This window comes from Emydura macquarii, unplaced genomic scaffold (assembly GCF_026122565.2).
Source record: "Emydura macquarii macquarii isolate MOO-44397 ecotype Brisbane River unplaced genomic scaffold, CSIRO-AGI_Emac_v2 contig_705, whole genome shotgun sequence".
In the NCBI taxonomy this organism is placed as follows: Eukaryota; Metazoa; Chordata; order Testudines; family Chelidae; genus Emydura; species Emydura macquarii.
In genome coordinates this window covers 12,319,417-12,341,108 of record NW_027130842.1, presented here as the reverse complement: position 1 = coordinate 12,341,108, position 21,692 = coordinate 12,319,417, and the positions used below count along the sequence as shown (strand labels likewise).

General features: G+C 43.3%; 1 protein-coding gene across 2 annotated transcripts in view; it reads right to left on the bottom strand.

Annotated features, from left to right (window-relative positions):
* Nucleotides 1-21,692, bottom strand: part of ESR1 (estrogen receptor 1) — a 285,662-nt gene that overhangs the window by 89,715 nt on the left and 174,255 nt on the right. For both annotated transcript variants that reach the window (XM_067542424.1, XM_067542423.1), the window contains exon 4: nt 19,661-19,777. In XM_067542424.1, the coding sequence (XP_067398525.1) occupies nt 19,661-19,777 (117 nt within the window). The remainder of the gene's footprint in view (nt 1-19,660; nt 19,778-21,692) is intronic.

Here is a 21,692-nt window from a genome sequence, read left to right as displayed (position 1 = left end):
CAGAGCCTCCAGGCCATGAGGTGCAGGAAGTCCAGGTCCTGGGAGAGAAGGTCGTGTTGTCTTGGGAGCTCCACGGACAGGGCAATCGAGAGGTCCATCAGCATACTGAACCAATGCTGTCTCGGCCAGGCCGGGGCTATGAGTATTGCATCTTCCCTGTCCCTTTTGATTTTCAAGAGAACCTTGGGTAGGAGTAGAATGGGTGGAAACACATACATGAGGGTCCCCGTCCATTTGATGAGGAACGCGTCAGATATCAATCCCAGCTTGCGACCCTGGAGCGAGCAGAACCTCGGCTACTTCTTGTTCCAGGACAACGCGAACAAGTTCCAGTTGGGGAACACCCCACTTGTGGAAGATCAAAGTCACAACCTCCGGGTGCAATGACCAGTTGTGGCGGGGTAGAAACAACCTGCTGAGGCGATCCGCCTCGTTGTTCCTCACCCCCGGGAGGTGAAAGGGAGACTAGTGGAAGTCGTGCCTCACTGCAAAGTCCCACAGGTGGATGGCCTCCTGGCAGAGGGCCAAGGAGCGTGCTTCCCCTGTCTATTTATATAAAACATGGCTGCGGTGTTATCGATCAGCACCTGCACCATCCTGCCCATCAGGAACTGGAGGAACACCTTGCACGCTAGTCGAATGGCCCGGAGCTCTTTTACATTGATGTGCAGGTGTCTTTCCTCCCCCGTCCGGCTCCCCTGAGTGCCCAGATTTGGGCTGATGTGGGCTCCCCATCCCACATCTGAGGCATCAGAGATCAGGGTGACTGACAGGACCATTTCGCTGAAGGGGACACCCCTCATCACTGCCCTGGGAGTCTGCCACCAGTCTAGAGCAGCTAAGACTGGCAGGGGAACCGTGACCACCCTGTCCAAGGTTCCCCTGCCAGTCTTAGCCGCTCTAGACTGGTGGTGGACTCCCACAAGTTTTTTTCTTCCTTGTTTTTGGGAGTAGACCCCTGATGACCCTGTCTATCCCTCTGGTTAGCGGCGTCCCCCAGGGTTCCTGCGGCCGGGTACGTGAACAGGAACTCAAACCCCTCGGCTGGGACATAGTACTTTTTCTCAACCCCTTTAGATGTCGGGGTGAGCGAGGCAGGGGTTTGTCACAGGGCCTTAGCAATCTTAAGGACCCTGTCATGGACAGGCAGAGCCAGCCTCGCTGGGTCCTCTGCCGCCAGCATGTTGAAGAGAGTATCCTCTTCCTCCACCAGTTCCTTGACCTCAAGCTGCAAGTTAGAGGCCACCCTCTTAAGCAGCTCCTGGTGTGCCCTGAAGTCCCCCAGTAGCGCCATGTGTTCCCTGGAGGCTGCCTCATCTGGGGAGGAGAAGGAGGACTGCCAAGGCATAACCTGCGGCTGTTCCCCCCCTTGACGGACGGGTGCACCAGTGGAAGGTCCCTCCCCTGGGTCCGATTCCTCGTCTGAGGTATGGTCTTTATGGGCCTTGTCCAGTGCTGAAGGCGTGGACTGAACACCCACTGATAGGACGGATTGCAGTCCCGGTCCCATCTGGACTCCCCAGGGGCCCCAATAAGGTCATTGAGGCCATTGACCTTGAGGCCAACTGGGGGCTGGCTGAAGTACCAGCTGGCCTTACAAGAGTTCTAGCTGCTCCCTTTTTGGGACCCCGAGCCCTTAGAATAGTGGCCCTTCCGGCCCTTGGAACCGCTCACCATCCTCTCAGTACCTCCGAGGAGGAAGACGATGCGGATCGCTTCCGCCACTGCGACCGGTGCCAGTGCCTGGAGGCGCTGTCCGATGAACTCGATGTTGTTGAATGCCTCCTCGGTAACGACGACTTTCGGTGCCTTTTCCCTTTAGGGGAATAGGAGCGGTGCCACTCGGAGCTCTGCGATGCCGGGCCTGACTTCGGTGACTGGGCTTTCCCTTGAGGGAGACTGTGTCCTGCGCTGTGCCGAAGCGGGTGAAACCCTTGGTGCTGGGCTCCCCGAACTCGACCGTGCTCTGCGCTGCTTCAACGCGGGCAACCTACTCAGTGCCGGGGATCGAGAGCTCGCGCTGCCTCCGGTATCAGAGACTGGCTCAATGAGATGAACTCAGAGTGAGAGCTGGGGGAGCGTTCATGCTCTACCCCTGATGGCTGTCTGGCATGAGACTTTTCCACCCCTGCCGGGGGTCTCCACCGCCCTTCAGGGGGACCCAACACGGGCTTGCCCCAGGACACCGGCCCTCTCTCCCTCGTTTGAGGTGGGGGCGGAGGTGGCGTAGGCAAGGCCATCAGGGCCCTTGCCTCCTGGAAAGCCTCCAGTGTCGATGGTGCTGGCAGGGGCACTCCCCCATTCCCAGGAGTCGGGGGAGGCTCCCTGCTCAGAGATGCAGGCACCGGAGAGGACTCGATGGGCCGTGGTTGGTGCATCTCCGCACTCAACCCTGCCCTTACCAGCTGCACAGGGGAGTGTCCGCGCTCCGTGCACTGCTGCTTCTTCTTTCTTGGCACCGGCGATGTCTCTCTGCACCCGATCGAAGTAGTAGTCTGCGCCAGGGGTGCACTCCGCACCGAGGACATGCTCGGCGCCGAGATGGATTGGGGAGGTTCAGAGGCTGGGTGGAGCACTGCCTCCATTAGCATGGCCTTTAATCTGATGTCCCGGTCTTTTTGGGTCCTAGGTTTAAAGGCCTTGCATATTTTGCACTTTTCTTTCCTGTGCTGCTCCTCCAAGCACTTGAGGCAGCATTCGTGGGGGTCGCTGAGAGGGAAAGCCTTCCCGCAGGCAGCACACGGCTGAAATCCAGGTGACACGGGCATGGCCCGGCCACACTAAGCCCCTCTGGGCTTCTAATCTATTTCTAACTAACACTTAACTTAACAGTACTTAACAACTATAACTACACTAAAGTAACAACAAAGTTCGATAAAGGGGAATGGTACTTGCGAAGAGCAAGATGTCATTCCAGCAACCGTCACAGGAGGAAAGAAGGAACCGAGGGGCTGTACGGTCGGCAGTGCCTCATATACCACGGCATGTGCGCGGGACTCCAGGGGGCGCCAGAGCTGACCCTACAGGGTCTGCTAAGGGGAAAAATGTTCCAGGAACCATGCACGGAGGTGTGCACACACCTATATTGGAATGGATATGAGCAATCACTAGAAGAAGAACCAGAGTTACCACTAAATATTTCAGGAAGCCTTCTGATTATGCTGAATTCTGCACAGGAGCCAAACACAGGGATTCCTTTAGACAGATAGCTCAATTGGAATGAAACAAAGATGTCACATTAGATTTCTGACTCCACTGGAAACTAAGTCTAGTGACACCATATGCTATCCACTTAAAAAAGTCTTGTGGGACTTCTGTTTAAACTAGAGAATGGTCAAACCAAAACTATTAGGCAAATGAAAGTCACTGGAAACTTGTGCGAGTGTGTGCGCACACCCTTCTGGGAGAAAAAAATGTCTGAACTTAATAAAAAGTCCTATCTCATCACTATGCTTTTTGGAACATTCTAGAGCACTTAGATAATTATATTCATGCTGTTGAATCTATGGAATGGTTATACGAGACTTGTATTAAAGAAATCATTTTATATTAAATTCCATAGGTGTTTAAAATAATGTCTATAGAACCTTTTAAAGTTCTTATAGAGCTGGTTCACCCTAGTTAAATTCTGTAGAATACTTCTATAAAGGGTGCTATTGGATAGGCCAACCTCAATATTGCCATTTGTTATTATATTCCAAGTAGCATTACTTCTCCCGTTTGACAACAGTTATATGAGCCGCATCAGAAGACAGTCCAGGTTTCTAATACAGTAACATAATTCCCAGAAGGCCACTTTTGGGTATGTTACTTCTGGAAATGAGGGGGAAGTGAAAGTGCTCATTTCAAATAGCATTACAGGAAGAAAATGACATTCCATATACACAAGCTGCTATCATTCCAGTTTTCCCAATCATTTCACAGAAGTTATACATTAGGAGAGCCACTCGTTACTAATTACTGTTTCATTTATAGCTACATAACTGGATTATGATTACTCAAGTCCAATGTTGCTCCATAAACTCTTCTCAATACATGAATCCATCTACTGAAAGAAAAAGTAGGATTGGGGTTACACCACCAGCCTCAGTGATCACTCAGTGATTAATCCTTGACCATTTTGTTCTTTCATAGAAGCTGTTTTCAGCTGTTTGCGCATTATCACTACTGTAGAGTCAGAACATTACTAGGGTGAGCCCTGATAAATGTAGAGTTTAGATAAATACTTTATTACAATCATAAATTCAATATGAAGCCATGACCTGTGTGAGGCAAATACGAGCTCAACCATTTTAACGTATGCACTGTATAGTATATTTTGCATATGAGGTGGTATATAAACATTTTATTAGCAAGAGAAATCATTGCTGAACACCAATTGCCCTGCAAACTGACATTCATTCCAATCTTTAATTTCGGAGGAAGCTGACTGAGACATTAGCAAAGAACAATCTCCTATTTTCCCTATTAACTGCCATATCCCAAATGCCTCTCAATCAGATTTTGCCAGGATCCCAGCTACGAGGTGCAGGTCAAGACTGGGGCCTGGGTTGGAGGCGGCTCAATAATCAGATCTGAATTCAGTCCAAAAGGTCGAGACCAGAAGCAGCTATCCGTACTAGTGTCACACCGCCGGATCAGGTCAGAGTCAAGGTCGATGAACCACACTGAGGTAGGGTGAGATGTAAAGAGGCAGGGTACTGTGACAGGAGCAGAGCAGGAGGCCAAGAACCAGGAAAAGGAGCAAGGCTAAGTATCAGGAGCAGGGCTGGAGCCAGAAACCAAGAACAAACCAAGGTATCAGAAGCAGACAGCAGGATCTATTTCAGCAGCAAGCTGAGGATCTACCTAGCTGTGCAAGCAGCCTCCGGGTGTTTTCTCTAGGCCTTAAACAGAATACCTGGGCTAATCAGAGAATGCGGTAGGCACCATCAGTCAGGGCTCCGTGGGTGGGACATCCAGTTATGCTTAAGCCCACAGGATTCAAAGGCTGCTGTTTCCCGCTCCAACAGAGCTGTCAGGTGGCAGTGTGGACACAACAGCCAACCAGGAGCCAGCAGACCCTGAATCACACCTGCAGATCCTCACAGGTTTCATGCAAGGGCATGAAACTGAAACAGCCCCAGATGCCCTGAGGTATGACTTCCTCTTGTCCATGGACAAGGGGTATATGTCCATACTCATTCCTCTGGATATCCCTGTGGCATTTCATATCAATCATCAAAATAGCCTGTCCCATCTTGATGAGGCTTCAGGGGAAAATAGAAATGCCAAGAATTAGCTCAGGTACTCTCTCTCAGACCAAATCCAGAGGATCATAAAAGGAAACTGCTCCAATGCCTGAAATGCCTTTATCCCTGGAGTCACACAAGATTCAACCTCCTCCCCCATCTATTTAACATCTTATTTATATCTATCAAGCCACTTAGGGAAAATTGCAAGATAAACACACACTTAAATGTGAACAACATACAGAAGACATCCAGCTCAATGTCTACTTTACATCAAATGAAAACCATTTCCAAGCTATCACAATGGTGAAGCCACAAGCATTCCAAACAAATGACTGATACTTTATACTACTATACAACATTGCGTATTTGGTTAAACCATATACCACAGAAAAGCCAGGTTCCCTTATATCTCTGAGTCCAATTATACCAGCTTCAGTGGCAGACAGAAAATTGTAACTAATATATTTTAGAAACCTTCAAAACTACTTACCTGAGCTTCTCTATAAGTCAGGGTGGTTTGATTATACAGTCTAATATCTCATGATTGGCAGTAGAAGAACTGAACTCTGTATACACCTGGAAATCATGTTATCCCAACTCTCCAATGCAATGTTAAAAACAAAAACAAAATACAAAAGAAACTACCCACAACCCTGTGTTATACTAACTTCTGGACCAGTGTTTCATAAAATATCCTGATTCAAGCCTGGTAATTTCTGTTTTTAGCTCATCCAAGCAATTTTAATTTTGGGGTGAGGTGAAAGAAAAAAAATACTTGACGAATAAATCTCAGGGAAGATTGATTAGTAGGCAGAGTGCAACTGAAATAGTAAAAAAATTCTCAATAAACACTTTTTCATAGTTCTTCACTCAGCCACATGGCTTAAGAATTAAGGAATGTATCCCATAGTTATAACCTTTCATATTTATATACACATATAGGGGGAGAGAGAATGAATACATGATGGTGTAGGATGGTATAAGTTTTTATTAACATGAATTAGGCATGATCTGCTTTACTCACTAGTGACAAAGCAAGGAGTGTCAGAAACTCATTGAAACTAGGGAATCCTAAAGCTCTACAGGGAGAAGAAGCCAGTTATCTGAAGAACTCCATAAGACAGTGCAAGCTACAGATAAACAGAGAACCGACAGTCCCATAAAGTTCTCATTGTATGGAGAAGTTGGGGAGGGAGTTGGTGATCCCACAGAGATCCTAAACCTTTCCTTTAAAAAAGGGTCAGGGCAATTAACAGATAAATCCCTATAATGTAACATATAAGTTAAGGGTGCCTCATTAACATACCTATTATCAAGGAATATCCCAGAAATAAATAGATAAGCAAAAGAAAGAAAATATCCAAATATCCTTAGCTCAAACAATCTCAAATGTAGATGTGTAAAACATGAAAAACAGCAGAACATGAAAACAATTCTTACAGCCCTAGTAACAGCCTAGTAGCTATTGCATATGACCAACTGGTATTTTCAAATAATAAGCAAGCACACGTGTAGTTAAGAATCAAGGTTCAATATGATTTATCCTTTGCTCTGTTTGGGAAACAGATTAAACTTTGGGACGATACTACAATAATAATCATCTACTCTGCATGTGTGCACAGTGGGTGAAGAGAAATTTCAATAAGAGTCAGATTTCAGTTCCAGCTTCCTTCCAAGGGGCTATTATAAACGCTAAGAAAAAAATATTTTAAGAATTCTTTGTCTGCATCCTTTTAATCAATTATTGCTTTAAAATAAGCAATTACTCATATTTGAATTAGTTCCCACCACCTGTACCAATTTGCATGAGTACAGAACAGCATGTTTAGTAAATGTTATAGAGGATCATTTCAGACACAACACAAACAGTTTCATAGTTAAGCTGCTTTCTTTTTATTCACCGATCTCTATTTATAATAAATTGTTGCACTAGAAGATAATTGCATAACAATCTAGAATGTTTGGAACTTTTCCAGTTGTTACATTAAACATTTGTGTACCCGTTTCTGAAAATGCTTTTAATAATTCCCTGGCTCTTTTGTTTGGACCTACACTGTGAAAAAACAAAGCACTGCTCCCCTCCATGAAAAAGACAAAAATCAAGAGGTTTGGAAGTTCCTCACCAGAAGAAAGATAGGACCTCCCAAGGATGGTCTTTCTGTTCTGTAGTTTCAACCTTTTGTCCTGCTTTAGCATTCCAACCTAGTTAGATGAGACTGAAAGACCAGCATTGGCCCGTCTGGATGCGAGTGGGAACTTGTTCCAACAGTAGCTGGGAGGACACCAGGGAAGAAGAGGGGTTTTTTGCATCCAATCTTATATACTGGAGGGTTTCACTACTCCAGAACTGAATGTAAATGAATGTATCTGTAAATTTTATTAGCATGAATTTGGGTTTTTAGCATGAATTACTCACTAGTGACAAAGCAAGGAGAATCAGAAACCCAAGAAAACTAAGGAATTCTAAAGCTCTACAGGAAGAAGCAGTCAATTATCTAAAGAACTCCAAAACTCCATAGGACAACTCCAAAACTCCAACCGGAATGTCAACTGGAACGTCAACATTAACTACTGCAAAGCTGATCATTTTAACAAATGGAATGGAGATGGAGTGGAAGATAAGCTCAGGGCATGGGAATGGAAACTGCTGCAGGAAAGGAAAGAATGGTATAATTCTTACCTGATAATTTCCTTTCTGCTAGCAACATCTCCCACAATTCTGAAACGTATGGGTTATTCCCCTTCTGTTTGCAGTTTCCAGAAGTAATTCAGAGCTGTAGCACAGCCCATGCTAGCTATGCCCCCTTCTGTAGTCTGCTGCCAGAAGATTAATTCCAAAGCTGTACAAAAATTCATAGAATATGATTAGTAACAAAACTTCAGTACCAACTAGTAAACTATGTACAGTAGGCTATGGCCAACAAGCATATCAAAATTAAATACTGTCCCCGGGTGAGGAAGCCAACCATGGAAGGTAGCATTGTGAAAGACACTACTAGCAGAAAGGAAATCAGATAAGAAATTTACCATTCTGCAGCTCAGCATCTCCCACAATTCTGGTATGTGTGGAATGTAGTGAGCAGTGAACAGAAGTAAGGGGTGATAAGAAAAAAAGAGTGAGAGAGGGAAGTCCTGCCCCCTTTGCCCAAATTAATTGCCCAAAATGGCAATATTGTTACTGGACCACTGCCTGCAGTGTCTTCCTGCCAAAAGGGACTTCTGCAGAAGACAGAAAATCAACCTTATAGTGTCAGATAAAGGTGTTAATTGATGACATTGCTGCCCTGCAGATCTCTGCAATGGAAGCAAGCTCTTTCTGCCCACCAAGTCACTATGGATCTTGTAGAGTATGCCTTGATGCCATCTGGAACAGAAGCACCTGACACCTTGTATTAGTTAATAATGCATAGCTTGATCCATTTTATCTAGTGATGGCATGGACACCCTGAGTCCATGGTACTTCAGCTGAAAGGAGACAAACAAGGAGCCCGAATCTTCTTGTTGATTCAGTGTGCTTGACAAAGATCTTCAGTGCTCTTCAAACATCTAAGGTGTGCGACTGCTTTTCTGTCAGATGCTGTGGCTTTGGACAGGATGAAGGGAAGACAATCTCCTGTGAGGCATGGAAAGATAAATTAATTCTAGTCAAGAATAACTCTTGGGTTCTTAACACCACTTTGTCACCATGGGATACACAGTAGAGTGTCAGCAAAGACAAATCTTCCAGTTCAAAAAAAAAAAAATCCCCAAAACCTCCCTAGTAGACATGATGGCAACCAGAAAACAGGTTTTGATGGACAGTTAGATTGAAGATATGTATGTCAGTGGCTTGAAAGGGTGTGCGGTTACATCTCTCAACACCAGTGGCAGATCCCACTTAGGAAAGATTGTTCTAAGCACTAGTTTAGCCAGACTGACGGCTTTGAGAAATCTGATACCTGATGGTGCTCTGTCAGGAATCAGAGGATCCTGCAAATATGGTGCTACTTGTACACTATGGAGATGGACTGAAGTCCCTAGTTTACATCTTCCTAAAGAAAGCCCATGGTAACTGGGAAACCAGGATACTTGGAATTTTTATTGTGTTTGACACCATGAATTAAACCTAGTCAGATGGAGGAGTAGGCCTTTAGTACTTAAGCTCATGTAGAGGAAGGGAGAGTTCCAATCACTTCAGAAGATAGCGGTGCTAGAAATAATGCTTCCCTCTCAATAGTCAGGTTGTCGCTTGAAGGCAGTCAGGATCCGGAAGGGGGAATGGACCTTGGTAAATGGATGTCTGGTCTTGCTGGTAGACACAACACTGGTACCATTTTCAGTTCTATCAAATCAGTGAACCATGGTTACCTTAGCCAGTGCAGAGCTAGCACTATCATCTTTGCTTCTCACCTTATCTTCTGGATCACCTTTCCTAGTAATAGAAAGGGTGGGAACAACTATTTCAGACCTTGTGGTCATCTATGTGAAAAAGCATCCAGCCCAGTAATTTGGGATCTGTTTCCTTAGTGAAGTACTGTGAAATGGGAGTGCAGACTTCCTGATTCAGACACCATTCTGAGTTGCTCACTGTACATCTGCTGAGCCAGTCTGCTTTTTGGTTCAGCTCTCCTTTTGTGTGTATTGAACTACAAAAAGGAAGTTTCCATTCCATTATCTCCACCACTTCTTTGGATAGAGTTTGCGCTCCTTGTTCCCCTTGGTTGTTGATATATACCGCAGTGATTGCATTGTCAACCGGACCAGAACACATTTACCTTCTAGGTAGGCCTGGAACTTCCATAGGGCAAGCTTGACAATTCTGAGCTCCAATAGGTTTATTCTCTGGTTTCTTTTCCTGAGAATTCAAGTACCTTCAGCTGTCCTGTGCCTCAACTCTGTCAGGTTGGTATAAATTGTGAGTACATGGATCTGAAAGCCACACAGGAAGACCCTTGCACACGTTTGTAGGAATGTCCACCACAATAGAGAGTTTAGCCCCTTGTTCATAATGTGTTCCAGTGAATGGTTCCACAGTTTCATGAGGAAGGCCTGGATGCACCCGATATGGGACCTTGCCCATAGAGAGAATCCTGTACATGAAATCAGGAGGTCCAATAGCTGTAGACACTGAGCTATAGTCAGCCTTGCACATTTTACCAACATGGATATCAGGTTCTGGGGATCTTGTGGCATCTGTCCTGTGATGGGTAGACTTTTGCCACCACAGAAGCGTCTATCTCCACTCCCAGGTGAACTATTTGTGTGAAGGGAGTCAAGGAGCTCTTCTTGGTGTTTATTATAAATCCGTGTGTTTGAAGCAGATCCAGCAGCCAGAGTGTGGCACTGAGTGCCACTGCTTGAGGCAGAGATCTGATCAAGATGTCATCTAGGAAGGGATACAGGTGAGTGCTGCAAGACCTCAATCTTGCTATTACCATCAGCATCTTGGTAAAGACTCTGGGGATTCCTGAAAGCCAAACGGGAGTGTTTAGTACTGGCCACAGACCATGCCATACGCAAATCTCAGCAGTCTGGGGTGGCATGGTCATATGGGAATATGGAAGTATGCACCAGGAACTCCCCTTGCAACAGGGATGTCATCCTTAAAGCGAGGGTCTCTATCTGGAGTCTCATTTTTTGCATCGTTTGTTGAGCAGCATGAGAACCAGGAGTCTCTCACCCTGCACCCCTCCCCCCCGATACGCTTGTGGATAATGAAGAAAATGGAATACAGTCCTAAGAATTTTTCCTCTGAGGGAACCCTTGTTATTGCTCCTATGTCCAAGGATGCAAAATTTCATTTTATGGAGTCACTCAAGATGGGGGAATAGATGGAGACAGGGTCTGGTTCTTAGTTCCAGGGAGTATCTGCAACTCTTCTATCTCACCCGTTCATCTGTGGTAAATAGAGACCATTTTCTGAGAAGTGGGAAATTCTACCTCCTAGATTCAGGTCTGGGCAGAGGCATATTTGTTTATTATCATAGTGAGCTCTTAGAAGCTGTGGCTCCACCTCTGGGTTTTTCTTTTGCAAGGTTTTCCCTTGATATACGTGTCGATTTTGGCACCTCTGTGATGAGAATGGACAAAAGGAGCGCTTTAGGTGTTGGTGGGTTTGTAATCCCTCCTTAGAGTCCTAAGGGCAGAGGGAAGGGATTGTTTCAGTTTGGCAGCACTCTCTGCCACTACTTTGTCTAGTTTTCCCATCCAATGGGGAGAGCCTGGGAATGTAGATGAGCATAGAATTTACTTGGAGGGAGCATCAGCCGTCAGGGGTGAAGCTAGACATGGCTGCTGGATGTCATGGCTTAAAATCTCACTGCGTACATTTTGAGGTATCTGTCACAAAGACTGTTGCTAGAGAAGTTTTCTTACGTGTAGATCAGAAGTCAGGACAGTCTATCCTTCAGGGCCTTAAGGTCATCCAACCAAGACATTGTGGTTCTTGCAAAGAATGTAGCTGCCAGGATGCTTTCAAAGTGACTGACATAGCCTCAAAGTCCCTTTGAAGGTAACTTCCACCTTTCTATTAGTTGGACGGGATTATAATATTTTTAGCTAGAGATGCCACTGAAAAATCAACCATTGGTATATCTGTAATGGCTTTTTTCAGCTCTTGCAACTCATAATATCTAAACGTATGCCTATTTATGTGTTTACCCTGATCAGGCGTTTCCTGTTCCTCTCTGATCACAACCTCAAAGGATGTGTGCAGAGGGACTGCTGTCTCAGGTGAGGTTTTGGGTGGCAGGTATTTGCGTTTAGGCTTGTCTTTACCTCCTGTTCAGGCTGGATCTGGATTTTGAATGCAACCTTTTTGCACACACTTTCAAACATTTAAGGGGGAAAAAACCTTAATTGCATTTTTTCCCATGTCCTGCTCAGCGCCTGAATCTGAGCATTTCCCTTACTCAGTAGAGGTGTTTGAATCAGAGGACGAACCCCTCATTTTTTTTTTTTTATATTCTTTCTTTTCCTTTTTGCTCTTTTTGGATTTTTTAGCCTTTTGGCCCGCTTTGCAGGCATTGCTGCTGGCTGTGGCCAACGCATGGTCTTTTGTAGTTTGCTTTATGCTGCACCTTGAGCACTCTGGATATGTCTCCCTTCATGTCCTCCCTCTCAGGATTGCATTTCCCCTGTCTGCGGGATGCAGTTTTATTGCCATAGGTTCCCTGATTTGAGATGGAAAGAAGAGGAGCTGCCCAGCTTTTCTCCCTAGGGAACTTAGGACCCATTTGAGGAATGGGAAAGGACACAAGTCCCTTAAGGGTTTCTCCCTCACCCCCTTTCCCATCCTTTTCTGTCTTGGAATTTACCCCCAGGCTGACTGGCTGAAGTTCTTCTTGTCTTTGGAGTCTCTCCCCATTCTATTCAACACTCCAGATCAGGCTCTTCTGTGTTGGAGTCGTGGCTTCTTGGGGCAAGGGAGGGGACCAAAAATGCCTGTCCAACAGCCCCTTGCTCTAGCAGTACAAGGGTCAGCTGGCTGAGAACAGGCTGGGCACAACTTGCCCTTCTATGAGCCTGTAAAAGCTGCTTCACAAATAGAACACTGCTTGGATTTAATCTCAGTGTTTGCATGACAGCTTTACCACACCTCGTGGGAGGCAAAGGAGAGGAGTCTGTCAGAGAGAGGTGCGGCAGTGCCGGCTCTGGGTGGCTGAGACCACCCCATTGCTCAGTACTCAAACCAGAAGAGGGAGAAGAAAAGCTGCTTGCTACAGTCTGAAAAATTGGATATAATAATAAGCTGTCAAAAAAATCTGGAGCAAAGTGAACCACCACTTGACTGTTGCCACGGCGGCAGAAAGATCTGGCAGCAGGCTGCAGAAGGGGGAGTGGCTAGTATAGGTTGTGCTACAGCTTTGAACTGCCTCCTCAAACTGCAGACAGGAGGAGAACAGCCTATACATATCAGAATTGTGGGAGACACTGAGCTGCAGGAGAACAGAAGAAAAACAAAGACAAGGAAAATGGAGAGAAGAGAGGGCAGGGAAGGAAGAAATAAAATAGGTAAACGCAGTGCCGATCCAAAGGGGGAGGCATATTTTCCCGCTGAATGATACTGAATGTGATAATTATGTAATAACAACTCAACTTTAATTACTACATATAGGCTAGATTACACCCTTCATCTTTGTGCAGGGGTGTTCTGCTGTGATGGAAGGGGTAAGCTTCCTAAATGTAAGGCCACGTACCATAATTCAAAGCTGAATTCCACCTTCTCCACCCGATGACTGTGAAAAGCTCTATTGAAGTGAGTGGATATGCTGACTTACATCAGCTGAGGCTATGACCCTACATATGCATCAGAAAAGCCTCTAGTAATTTCTTTAACATATTTCAGGGCACGTGTTACTTTAAGATTTTTGCACTGAATACAGTGATTAAGATGCATAGAGTCATCCCTGGTGGACTTCGTCATTTATCTTTCTTGGGTTTAGCAGTTCTCCAGACTGCTCTCGTTACTATTAGTATTGGTATTACTGTCGCACCTCCACGCATTACTCACCGATCAGTACCCATTATTGTGAGAAACCTTCTTCCCGAAAGGTGTCTCAGTTAGTGTCCTGAAAACAGACTTTGGCTCAGTCTCATCTACAAAGGATCATTCTACAGGCAGCCCCTAGAACAAAAATACCTTATCTCCAGATCTCATGAGCTGTATATATCCTGGGAACTGTTAGCTGAATTTGCCAGAGGAGTGCTGCTGCTTCAGTGGTTTCTGTTGTAATAGGCCTGACTCCATTTGGACCAAAGCACTGAACTGACTGACACCAGAAAGAAAATGGGAGTCAGTGGACGTGCACAGCACTAGCAGTCCAATGTGTTCTCAGTGTTTTTTCCTGCTAAAGAGGTGGTAGGCTGCCCTCCACACGAGTTGGGCTGCAATGTCCCCATCTTTGCTGTGACGCTGTCTGGATCCGGGGGACCATTTATGATAGTATTTAACATCAATATTTCAAAATTACAATTGTTCATATGAGATAGGCCATGTCAGGTACCCCTAGAAAGGTTATAATTTGCTATGTATGATGATATTGTTTATGTGTATGTATCATATTTGTATTGGAAGTTATGGATATGTTTGATGTATGTATTTCAGTTTGTGCTGTGTTTCTGGGTGACACCACAGACAGGATGGCAGTAGCAATAAGCTGCCTTAATCGCCCATTAAGGGAACTCAAAGGTACAATAAGGCCAGGGAAAGAACCCAGGGACTATACCTTATGAGTCAGTAGGGCTTCCCCAGGTGACCCGGGACTCCATCATGTTTCTGTAAATTTCCACAAGCAGCATGCATGGCACAGAGACATAAAAGGCAGCTGCACCACATCCCTATTCGTCCTCAGTCCTGCTTCCTACCTATGGATCAACTCATCTGTAACTGAAACTGTGAAACAAAGGACAGAGACCCATCCAGGTACAATGTACACCAGAGGGACTATACAAGCCTGCAAACTCCACAATTCTACTGAAAACCTGATATATATGGACTTTCAAATCATTTGTATGTATCCGATTGCTTTAACAACTTAACATCTCTCATGATTTGTTTCTTTCCTTTTATAATAAACCTTTAGTTTTAGTTACTAAAGGATTGGCTGGCAGCATTGGTATTTTGGGTAAGATCCAAACTCATATTGGTCTGGTAATGTGACTGACCCTTTGAGGTCAGGAGAATTTTTTGGTAAAGGGAATAGAGTTTTTAATAACTTATCTCTTTACTGGACCTAGCTGCTGACTGGGAGACAGAGACTGAGATGCAGTAAAGAGGGCTGTGTGATTTTTGTTTTAGCTTCTTGATAACCAGTGTGGGGAATCAGAAGCACTATTTGTGGCTGGCTGGGAAGTCTAACTTCAGTGTTACTCAGCAGTGTTGGGAGAATCTGCTCTCCTTTTGCAGCCTGCTCTGATCTTGGCATTTTCAGGTGGCCACCCTGGGCACAGACGGGTCACATTTGGTCCCAGATACAGTGAGTTACAATAGTCCAGTCTGCAGGTGACAAATGCATGATTCATAGAAACTCGGAGATGAAGAGGCTAGTTTACTGGCAAAGTCTAATGTAATGCTGGCAGACCAGGTCCCAGCTCATGCCAAAGCCTCCAGGCCCTAACTGAACACTGAGAAAGAAAAGTTCGAAACCAGTCTGGCTCATCCATTTGTTAGTATTGTTAAAATAGGTATTAGGTTTATGAACCTGTGTTTAGTGTTTAGACTTTATGAAATGCTTGTAAGCTGCTGCATGTATTAATCTCACTTAACATCTGTACCCCATATTATAAAGATATAAGAAATAAACCTCTGTAACTGTGTAACTCATCAAACAGGAAAAAAATGTAAATTAATGTAAACGCTGTTTCCTATAGAAGGTGTTAGGTCCTGCACACAAGAAGGCCCATTGAAACCAAATGAGCTATTGTGAAACATCAAAGCACAGAGACTTTGCTGATTATTCCCCCAAACCACTGAAGAGGAGATGGGCATGTGGATTTGTCCCATCAGCTTGAATTCTGAATAAAAATGTCTGACAAAGAAGAAACTGGATCTCTATGCTACTTGGATTTGGGGAGGGCAAGATTTTTAAGCATAAGCAAAGGATCCCCAGTGCTTGACCTGGGTTAGCCCTAAAGGACTTATAGAGCTTACTTATTGTAGGCACTTCTAACACCTTTTGGAACCTAACACTGTAACTCATTTGTGTGTTTATGTTTACCTACTTTAACCTTGCAAATAACTCATTTTTTTTCTTAGTAAATAAAGCTTTAGTTAATTTCTTATAGGATTCGCTACAAGCATTGTCTTGGTGTAGGATCTAAGGTGCAACAGACCTGGGTTAAGTGACTGGTCCTTTGGGACTGGGAGTAACCTGAATATTGTTGTGATTTTAGATGTCAGGGACCATCTATCACAAAAATAAGCTTTCCCGGGTGGCAAGATAGACCAGAGTACCGGTTTGTCTGTGACTCCAAGTTAAGGCTATTATAGTGCTTGAGGAGTTCACACTTGAAACTTGGTTGGTGAAATCTAAGTATAGAACTTACAGCCAGTTTGGGGTTTGTGCCCTGCTTCTTAACAGTCTGCCCAGGAGATGGGTATTCACACTCCAGAGCCAGCTTGACACCTGGAAGAAGGCATTTCTCACTTTTGTAGTAACTAGGACAAAAATGGATTACTGAGGAGTCCACTAGGACTCCAAAGGCTTCATGCTATGTCAGTGAATGGAGGACAGAAGATGTCACTGAAAGGAGAAGTCAGAGTCTTGGCTGGCTCCTTAAAACATTTTTTTCTTCCCACCAACCTCACTACGGTGGAAGAAGTGTTCGGATGAGCAGCTTTGATTCTGGTACTGCACCGACTGCCTCAACCATACTGCCACATCTCACCAGTTTACAGCCTACCTACCTGCACTCAATGCAATGAACAGGACACCTGAAATCTTATTGGAGCAGGTAGACTCCACCCCTGGGTTCTCATGTCTTCATGCAGGACCCTGACAGAGCTGAATGGGCTAGTGACCTCCCACCTGACTGCTATGAAACTCAAAATGTGTTTTGTCTCAGATCAACCTGACTTGAGACCTATAAAACAATCTAACAAATATAGATTTTATATATCAGAACATGGAACAAGTTCATCTTGAATAAGAAAGCCTCAAAGGAGCTGTTTGTCAAAGAAATGTCCAAGTTAAAGATGTCAATCCCTGGCCTCACTTAAACCCACTTTAAAGACAGCAGTGAGGAAAGAATAGGCACCAGGAACCAAGGCTCTCTAAGGTAGTACAGTCATCTGCTCCAAATGCCTACCAACCTCTTTGCGAGAATCGTCTTTGAGTTTTCCATCCTGCTTTCAAACACTCCTTGAAGACCTAAAATATGATAGCTGTATAGCAACAGACTCCTGTCCCTCAGAAGTATCCTGCCATGTAGCATGCTAGATTTGGCTCAGGATAGAACATCATGGAGGTGCATAATACATTCAATGACCTCTGTGCTGTCCAAGCTGTAGCATGAGGACTAAGTGATTACCAGCATCGCCACAGAGTTGCCTGGGTTTAGTTCAAACTATCTGCTCTGAATCCAGGTGTTCTCACGTCAGGTACTGTAACTTTCTGATGGAAATGGTCATTGGTTCTGAGGAGATATAGAGCCTGATGGTGTGGGACATTAAGAAGCTTTTACAGGATTGATTTAAAACAGAGGTTCTCAAACGACTATCTGTGGACCACAGATGGTTCATACAGCACTTGCTTGTGGTCCATAGAGAGTTGGCTGGTCACAGGGCACTAACTCTTCCTATTTTCAGCTACTAAAGTGAGTTAAAAGAAAGCTAAAATATAACAACTGGTTTTCTAATATTACTTTTCGATGTAATTAATTGCTACAGTTGCCATAGGGATGTTATGCTATCACAAATGGAAAGGTTCATGTGACTGCAAATGGGAAGGATGGTGGCCACAAAACAGTACCTCTGTTAAGATGTGGTCCACATTATGAAAAAGTTTGAGAATCCCTGAATTAGAAGGCAGGTCAGGGACAAATTTAAACTTAAGAGTAGTAATAACTTTTTGTCCTCAATTTAATCTCCAGAACTGCCACTAAGGCTATCCTACTGGTTAAAAACAAAAGTATATGTACATTGCTGTAGAATACATTGTAGAAAATTATTAGAATCCAGACCTTAGAAGAAAGAGAATATCAAGTCAAAAAGTCTATGTTAATAGAGACATACTGGATCATTATGCCAATGATAGCAGTGTAAATATAAATGAATGAAAATATATCAATGTTTGAGCAGTAGCATGTGATCATGTAGCTGAAGATTATGATATTTCATATATACAAGGGGGCAAAGTTAAGATAGCAGCTGCAAACTTAATTGTGACATTTTCTGACTTCTGATTGCTTAAATATGTAGCCCTAGCATTTCTTTACTGTATTTTTTGTTAGTTTCGCAAGGACTAGGTTTTTGATGATGTAAATGAATTCCAGCCAGGTGCTCCAGAATATTAAGTTAAGAGAGAGCCAGAATACACATATATGCATTCCGGGAATCAATTATCTAAGGTTTATTTCAATCTGGAGCTAGAAGCCAAATGAAGGGAGTATTCGGCTGCTCTGAATCACCTGGATGATAGAAATAATGACAGAGAAAAGTTGGAGCGTTCTGAAAAGCCTAAATATGAGAGTCCTAAGCTAAACCCCTCTGACCTGAGAAAATAAAGAATGAGCATTGGAAACCCTCCCAATGAGTCTGAACAAACATTCAGAAGATGTCATCATCCAGATTTAAGACTCTGCAAGATGCAATTGCTAAGACTTCCTTTACAAATTGTTTTAGATAAAGTTAGTGATCATTTTGAATTAATAAAAGTTACTTTGAAATAGTGTTCATTAACAAACAAACTATTTTTCCTTCCATTTTAAACCGGTCATATCTAATCTCCAGTTTTATAATACCCTGCATTTCTTGTATATTCTTTTAGCCATATGCTTTTTTTAAGGTTTAAAAATAAAGATTTTTTTATCTCTGCTTGCACCCTCCCCTGGTCTGTCTGTCTGTTTCTTGTAACTATTAGGAATGGTAATTTAAAGGAGAGAGAGAAAATATCTACTGGGGAAATGCCGAAAACGTACAATTAAAACATCCGAAAGGCCTCTTGAAAAGAACCTTTGCTCTGAGAACAGCATCATAAAGATTTTTTGATGGCAGTGGCGTCTATTTATAAAACTTTCCTTCTAAACATTAAACACCAGATATCCTTAGTACAATCAGTTTTGGGGTATGCAGTGTTGACATATGTGGCTGATTGACACCAGCATAACTTTGGTGTCTCTGTAATTACTTGTGATTTAGCTCAAGGTATCGGAGATCCAAATCGGGCCCTCAATATTTAAATATAAGAAAAGGAAATTAATTCAGGTGCATTGTGTGTTGTTGCAGGGTGCTGAAATGATAGGTCTGAAGGTAGCAACCTTTTATTAATATACAGAAGATGTACAGTAATAGCAGCAGTACTGCAGGTTTCTCCAAACTACCCCACCAATGTGCTTCATACCTAACTTAGATACCAGAAAGTAATTAATCATCTGTTCCCATACAATTCTTGGCCTATCTTCAGAAACAGAGTGTTGAATGGCATATTGCAGAATGACACAACAATTAGGACTGAATTTCAGTCATGATAGCCTGGTGCCAGACAAATCCATTTGTGAGGAAAAAAAAAAAAGAATTATAAAATATTAGGGGTGAAATCTTCCCCCCACTGAAGTCAGTGGCTAAATTATCATTGGCTTCAATGTGACCAGGATATCATCCTAGGTTCATTTTCATTGTTGGGGTTTTTGGCCCAACAACAACATTAAATGCCTCTTTGCTTAACTGTGTTGGCTGTCCAGTTAAGCAGCCATCAGTACTAAAAATATGTTTGTTGCTGTGTACATACCACCTTTCATCATTCCCACTTCATAGCACTTTCGCAGGCGGCAGGCCTGACAGCTCTTTCTCCTGTTCTTGTCAATGGTGCATTGGTTGGTAGCAGGACACATGTAGTCATTGTGCCCTGTAAAGCCAGAAGAAAAAAATAAAGTCGCATTAATGAAAAATAGACAATCCTTGAACAGAGTAGTTTCTAGAGTTCCTGTAATACTTTATCTTAAATTTCTCATTGAGTATTTGTTACGACAGCTCTAATCATAAGAAATTTGATAGTTTTGCCCAAAAAAGTGTGTTAGGTGTATACTTGTGCTTTATTACAGATGTGTTGGTGGTGGCTCTATAGTTAGGACAGAATCTAGACCTCTTTTCTACGTTCCATTTTTAGTATCCCATATCAAAGTAGTATTAGAAACATAATGACAACACTTATGAAATAAAAAGAACAAACACAACAATTCTAATAGTCAAAACAGAGGACTGATAGGCAGGATTCCTGTGTTGTATTACCAGCTCTGCCACTGACTTCAGGTAATTTGGGCAAATAACTCAGTGCCTCAGGTTTATCCATCTGGAAAATAGGTAAAATATCTACCTACCTTCCACACACAGGTCCGTTTTGAGGTTTATGTAACTGATTGTGAGGTATTGTAAAGATCATTGGAATGGAAAGGACAATAGAATATTTTTAGCAGCCACTACACTTTTGGGCAGTGAAAAAATACATGAAATCAGAAAACCATAACATAATATAGAAACACCAAATATTATCACAAACAATCTACTAATCACACTTCATATCCATGTGGGCTTCAATTTGGGTTAGGTGCAAGTTCCATCTCAAAAACTTATTTAGTAATTACAAATGTTAAAAGTGACAATGTTTAATAGAATATTCCAGCAGTAGCGCCTTTTCACTGTGAACTCCACTGCTCTCACTTATTGAACTTGAAACCTGTAGATTCTTGTTGCAGACAATTGCCATGTATTCAAGTCTGCCACAACAGAGCCTATTCCTTTCAACAGGCTTGTTATCTATTCCTAGTAAGAGGTATTAGATTTATGCACAAGGATTTTTCTTGTCTAGCCTATTTAAAAAATTCACAACTTTCCAGTTATAGAGAAAATTTGGTGAGGATGGAAAATGCTGTCCAACAGATCTTGCACAGTGCTCTTTATTCTCCCAACTAAACAGGACAAGGTACAGCACAGAATGAAACAATTTTACTGCAGAACTGTTTGTTCCTTATTCAGGTCAGGGATCAGCCTGAGGTAGAGTGGGGTGGGGGCTTGACAGAGGCCTTGGTCTCATCAAACCCTCTATCCTTGATTATACATTAGAAAATACAGAGTAAAAACGGCTATCAGATTACACCAAGAACATCTGCTGTCTTATGCTGCATAATTGGTCTCCAATCAAAATAAGCAACAGAACTGTAAACTTGCTAATATGGTGACAGCAGACCACACACTGTCTGAAATAAATAGGCATATTAATTATTAGAATTATTATTATTTATAAGCCCTGGCTAATAAAGTGGTGTGACTAAAACAACCTGAATCTGCAGGCTGTGCTCCAGGACTGAGCTAAAGAAATGTTCAGAGATACTACCTCAATCTAAGCAAGCCCATTTTACATTTTCATTTCCTTCTGGTGTTATACAATATGTTCTATATCTGATTCAAAACACTGCACATGTAAAAAAGTCAAGTTGGAAAAAGAACAGTTCCAACCACATAAAGATGTGGTATCTGTTAGAAAACAAGTAAAGCAACATTTTAAAAAAAATCGCTTGTTTTATATGGTCAAGTTAAACAACAGCAGCAATAACAAAAAAATCACTGTAGATCTTGACCCCATTCCCCAGCCTCAGTTTATAAACCAAATGTCAGAGCTCTGAAATGGGGAATAGAAAGGGAGCACACCCCCTTACTGTGAATTGTGTGGGTTGTTTTTGCTTATCTTGACTGTTAAAAGATCCTGACTTTATCCTATAATAGTCAATAGGTTAAACTCACATTGGGACCAGGAACAGGCCCTA